This window comes from Octodon degus, unplaced genomic scaffold (assembly GCF_000260255.1).
Source record: "Octodon degus isolate 3935 unplaced genomic scaffold, OctDeg1.0 scaffold00033, whole genome shotgun sequence".
NCBI lineage: Eukaryota > Metazoa > Chordata > Mammalia > Rodentia > Octodontidae > Octodon > Octodon degus.
Genome location: NW_004524609.1, coordinates 12,795,789 through 12,801,834, shown reverse-complemented (window position 1 = coordinate 12,801,834; position 6,046 = coordinate 12,795,789). Strand labels below are relative to the sequence as shown.

The 6,046-nt window shown below is 50.2% G+C and overlaps 1 protein-coding gene across 1 annotated transcript in view; it reads left to right on the top strand.

Moving 5' to 3' along the window:
• Nucleotides 1-4,799: 4,799 nt before the first annotated feature.
• The window catches only part of LOC101566531 (leucine-rich repeat-containing protein 37A3-like), an 87,093-nt gene continuing 85,846 nt past the window's right edge, over nucleotides 4,800-6,046 (top strand). Inside the window, exons 1-2 of the mRNA XM_023714122.1 lie at nucleotides 4,800-4,884; nucleotides 5,841-6,002. Coding sequence (XP_023569890.1) covers nucleotides 4,800-4,884; nucleotides 5,841-6,002 — 247 coding nt within the window. The remainder of the gene's footprint in view (nucleotides 4,885-5,840; nucleotides 6,003-6,046) is intronic.

Genomic DNA, 6,046 nt, shown 5'->3' with positions numbered 1-6,046 from the left:
GAACAAGAGACTGAGAATAGCAAAACCAATTCTAGGCCACAAAGCCAGGCCCGGAGCATCACAAACTACACTACAAGTTATTGTGCTACAAGGTATTATGATAAAAATAGCATGGTATTGGGCAAAAAAAAAAAAAAAAAAAAAAAGACCTGAGGGTCAGTGGGACAGTTTAGAAGATGCAAAAAGAACTCCAACTATACTCAGCCACTCTATCTTTGACAAAGGTACCAAACTTATTTACTGGAAGAAATATAGGCACTTTAATAAATGGTGCTGCAGAAGCTGTCTTTCCACACCCCAAAGATGAAAACTTGACTCTTGTCTATCAACATGCACTAAAATGAAATGAAAATGAAAGATTTAAATATTAAAACAGGGCTGGAGAGATAGCTCAGGGGTCTAAGCGCCTGCCAGGAAAGCTCAAGGACCTGGGTTCAATCCCTGGTACTATATGTCATGCCAGCCCCACCCCAGCCCCGCTGGTCTGGCCACTGAAACGAGGCACAGTGGCATACACCTGTAATCCCAGCGCGTGGGAGGCTGGAACAGGAGGATCATGCTACGAGTCTGAGCTGCAGCGAGAACCTGTACCCAATACATGAACTGCAAAATAAATAAATAAGCAAATATTAAAAGAAAAATCACTAAACATGCTGGAAGAGATAATAAACAGAATTCTCGATGACATACGTGTCAGCAAAGACTTCATGAACAGAACCCTAACAGCGATAGAAGGGCACTCATGTTTATAGCCACATAGTTTTTAATAGCTAAATCTTGGCAACAACCTCTAAATGCCCACAAGCCAAGGAATGGATAAAAAAGATGGGGGGGGTTATTTTATACAATGGAATACTACACTGCCATAAAAAGGATTCTTTTGAGACATTTATCGCTAAATGGACAACCTTGAAACCATATTCTTAAGTGAAATAAATTAGACGCGTGTACATATTGTATTCTTTGTTGGGTGTGAGAGACTGAACGTGGAAATAAGAACCAGAAGACAAAATAGGTATCACGAAATCGGAAGAAATTTTTTGAAAGGAAATGGGAATGATGGGGGAGGGGAAGAAGGGATAAACACAGAAACAAAGCTTTGTAATTAAGGAGGGGAAGAGAGGTCCTGGGGAGTAAAGAATGGGAGAGAGAAGGAGCTAAGCCTTGAACACATACAGCTCCATATTCTGTTAGATGAACATAATCATCAAGTATATCTAAATTTTACCAACAAAAGTAATAAATATATAAAAAGAACTCGCTATATAGCCTGGAACTCACTATGTAGCCCAGGGTAGCCTGGAGGAGATGGCAATCCTCCTGCCTCAGCTTCCCGCGTGCTGGGATTATGTGCATGGGATTATGCAAGCACTCCTTAAATATTACAAGCACCTTCCCGAGACATTGCTATAAAACAAGCTGCACATATTCGCAGAGTATAACTTGGCGATTTTGCCTTATGTACGCACGTGAAGAGATTACCTCAAAGGAGATAGTGAACCTACCATCTCTTCCCCCAGACAAAGTTATCTGGTGTCCCTGGTAACCCTCCCTGCTGCTCTTTCCTACCTTCCCATTCCCCACACCCAAGGGGGATCTGGTTCCTGTCATTATAGATCTGTTTCTCATCTTCTGGAGCTGTGACCCTGTGGCACCGTGGCAGCCTGCCGCAGCTACAATAAACACCAGAGGTAGTTCATGTACGAACAGAGCAGCTTTTTGTGCTCGCAGGTTAGGAAGTTCTCTCCGTGGTCGGTTGTTTCCGTTGCTCTGTTGGCTGTGGAGAGGCGGCGCATCAGAGCGGCGTGCTGCGGTGGATTTGGCTGAAAGGGAAGTAAGAGGACTTCATGGAATAGTGGTCATAAGTGATGAATGGCTTGCATACATCTAACTCCTCCTGATAAGGTTGTCTCATCAACAGGGCAAGAGATTTGAAATAACAAATTCAGCCACCTGTGAGGTTTTGCTACTTTCCTCTCATATAACCATATCTTGATAGATGTCTAAGAGTTGCACCCACTTAAAGTGATATTTGTCAGAGAATGAAGCTAGAACACATCTTATTCAATGGTTTGTTGGTTTGATGTCTAACTTGCAAATATTTAGACAGGTGGCCTGGGACCTTAACTTGCTCTCCCATTCCTGGCTGCACATCTGGATTCCTGGCTGGCAGGCTGGCTTTTGGGGGTTCTTTGAATGAACAAGAATGCACCCAGGGCTTTTGTCAGAACTCTGGCATTGGGTGGCAGCCCTCTGGTCTCCCTTTGAGCGCTGACATCAGCCCCTCCAAGATTTTAAGCTGCAGAGAGGCAAATTTCTAAGGCATGGCCCTGGGCTAGGGAAGTCTCCCTCACTGCATGAAACTCCAACTCTCCAGAGACCAGTCCATTCGGGTCACCAGAGGACCTGGAGAATGTAGGCCACAGATGGGGCTTCATAGAGCTGTGGGACTTCATGCCTTCTCTCTCCCATCCAAACTGCTCCCTTCTAGCTGCTCCTGCTGCTCCATTTGCTCATAAAGTGGTACCCACAGAATGCCTTCCGGGGCTCTGTCTCTCTCTCTGGTCCCTCTGGCTCCCTTCCTCAGGATGTCACACAATGCTTGCAGCTGCAGAGAGAAGCAGGAGGTGGGGAGAGGGCAGCACCATGACCCTGATGTCCTTGTCACTCATTGAGACCTGCCGTCTTGCTTCTCAAGTTTAATGGGCATCAGTTAAGAAAAAAAAAAAAAAAAGTCCTTCAACGCCTTCAAGCTTCCATCTGTGGACACTGCTCAGACTTCTTTGATGACTGCGGACGCTGAGATGTTGCAGCCCCACGCCCATTTCTCCTGCGATTTCTGGGGAAGAACATTCCAGCCAGTGCGAAGTCCCTCCTCTTCCCAGCAGTGTCTCACTGCTGCTTGAAATCTCCGCACAGCTTTCTTGCAACACTTCCTCCTTGCATCTTGTGTTGGACGTGTTTTAGGCGCGGTTCTTCTTCTTACACTGTGAGCCCCTCCAAGGCAACACCTGCATTTAGCTCAGATCAAAGGCCCTTATTGGTGCCGCACAGTTCCGGGCACACAGTATGTGCACAGTAAGCGCAGAAAGCGTGGATGCACGGGAGGGTATGTGCTATGGCTGAGCGGATAGACAGAGGACAAGAGGAACAACCACGGGCCTCCCTAGCCTGCAAGACCTATCTGGCCACTGCGGCCTCGGGCCTTCCTTCTGGTGGCTTTTCTCCCTCTCCCTGCCATCTCCGCTTTCACTAGCTGTCTCTTTTCACTACTTGGTCCTCCCTCAATCCTGGCCATCCTCTTCCCATTGTGAGAGTGTCACTGGCTTTTGCGTAAAGGAAATTAAACACATCAAAGGTAAATGACAATATTGTTGGCAGCTCTGACTACAGACAGTACCTTCCAAATCAGCAGTTGCTTCTGGAGTAATGATGACAGAATAACTGGGAAAACTTTTGCTGTGGGAACTGCCTAGGACGGGCCAGGGTCCTGGAGTAGGAGAGGCCAGAGAGATCAGGGGCTACTCACAGAACCTCCCTGTGACTCACAGCCTGGCATGTACAGAGGGATGGTGAGAGAGTCGGGACACATTGCACTGAGCAGAAGGTTGGCCTGGTGGCCTCAGTGTCCAGCCAGGAAGGAGCAGGGTCAAGGAGCTGTTTAAGAGCCGGGATTAGCCGACCATCTGCAGCAGCCAGCATTGGTGCTGAGTACGTCATATAATAAATATTTTTTTACATATAGAGTTCATTTCATCTCACTTTCTGCTCAGTAGAAACCGTTGGCAATCCCCCTTTATAGATGAGCCAACTGAGGAGCAAAGAGAGACTCAGTACTGAGTGGAACTCGTGGCCTTGAAGGCTTAGTTCTAACCAAGGTATGTGGACTAATAAACTGACCGAAGGCCAGTGCTGCCTCTTCCATCAGCGGTAATTCAGGAGGCCCGAGGGGGCTCATGACTCTGCCCTTCACCTCCTTTCCCAGAAGCCCTGCAACGTTGGGTGAGCCAGCACCCACCTTGGAAGCGCTGCTGCTCGCCGTCCGCTGCCCCTGATGCTGAGCAGCCACAGGAAGGTGTCTCACTGTCTCCAGGGAGGAGCCTCATCTAACCTGGAAGTGCTCAGGCCCAGGGTGGCAGGTCCTGTGCGGGGAGGACCGGCACCGACACCTGCCTTTTTGACTGTCCACTGCTTTGTCATTGGTATTCCTTTCACACATGCTGAGTTCCAGTGTTTTTAAGGCTGTGCATAAAAGATCATGTCTGCTTCAGGGGGATGAAACAATGGTGAGGGGGATGCAGCAGGAGCCAGCTGGTGGGCAGAGCCCCAACACGGAGGACGTGGCAGAGGGGGGCAATGTGCAGTGCTCAGTTCTCTAGAAAGATGTGGGATGGGGGTGTTCGGGGAGGTCTGGGTGAGAAGACTTGGGTTTGATTTTTCTCTGATGTTCTAAACCATTACCTGTGGTTGCAGTAAAAGAAAAACCACTTGGGCTAGCCGAGGGGAATGTACTCTGAGAAGAGGAAGAAGTACCTACCCAAGGGGCACTCTGGGGCCTCAGGAAGAGAAAGAAACAAGGCTGGAAACTGTCAGATTTGCCTGGTAAGTTTTGGCATCTGGGACCCAATTTCTGGAGGCAAAGTCCTAAACAACTCTAGGGCCAAAACCAAAACCAAACCAAACAAACAAAAAGACAAATAACCCCGAAAGCCAGGCTAGGCTCAGGCCTAGTCCAAGGACTCGGGATCTGATCACTTCCTCCTAGACCCTTGTTACCTGTGGTCTAGTCAGCTGTGGGCATGGAGAAGGAAAGCCCTGCCAATGTGGCTGCCTCAGGGACTTCCACGGCCCGGAAGACAGCAGAAGTGCTGGTGGGCATGGAAGGTGTTAGGGACCTGGGAGGGCTGAGGCCTGGCCAGCACCTGGTGGGAGCAGGAGAGGGAGTGGAAGTGCAGGTGGTCCCAAGCCAAATGCCAGTGCCTGACATTGCAGCCTCTCCCGTCCAGACTGCTGCCTCTCCTACAGCTCCAGCCTCCTCTGCTCCATCCGCGACTGGTCTAGCAGCTCTGTGTTCCTACTCTTGCTGTTCTCTACCCCTAATCTTGTTCCGGGCTGACCTCTCTGGCTCTCTCTCCGTCCTTTCCCTCTCCAGCTCCTCTCATTATCCCTCTTCTTGCAGCCGCTTTCTTGAGATGGGCCATTTTCTTTTTCTTTCTTTTTTCTTTTTTTAATGTATTTGGTACAGGGTCTCACTACACAGCTCAGACTTGTAGTGATCCTCCTGTTTTCAGCCTCCCCAGTGCTGGGATTGCAGGTGCGTGCCTGGACCGGGTGGCCAGCTCAGTGTGTCCTGGGGCAGAGCCGGCATGGCATGGGGTGCTGGAGATCGAACCCTGGTCCCTGCGCTCACCCAAGCAGGCTCTTCGTCTGCTGAGCTACCTTGCGGGCCCTGAGATGGGCCATTTTCAACTGGAGCAGGTAGTTGTGAACTCCGTCTAGGCAATGTGTGCTTCTGTGAATTCACCACTTGTTGACACTGTCAGAAGGCTGGCATTCTCCTGGCTGCTAGCGTGGAGGTCCTATGCCCGTCGGGCATCTGGCCCTGGAGGAAGGTCTGTGTAGCCTGACTGCACGTCAAACCTTCGGAAAGGCACAATTTATCAGGACCTGGCGCTCCTGGCTCTTCCTGCCCACCACTGTGAAGGTGTTGTTGCCGGTGTGGGGATATAAGGGGACTCTGCCGAACACTGTGGATCCACCACTGGCCCTCTGGCTTCTCCTTGTCACCCTAGTAAACCATTCCAGCACCTCTTGCCTGAGAGATGCTCTGCTCACTGCAGGGACTCGGGGCGAATCCGGCGGGGCAGCGGCTACAGCTGGTCCTCATGGATCCCAGGGCCAGGAGCCAGGAAACTCCGGACCCTTGAAGCCTCCGGGCTCCTCGCCAGTTGCCCCCTTCCTCTTTGGCTGCTACCGCCCATACCAGTTTGTAAAGGGGAGAGGTACAGAGAGAGGAGGGCGTCCTAGTTCGAGCTCCTCCCCGCCT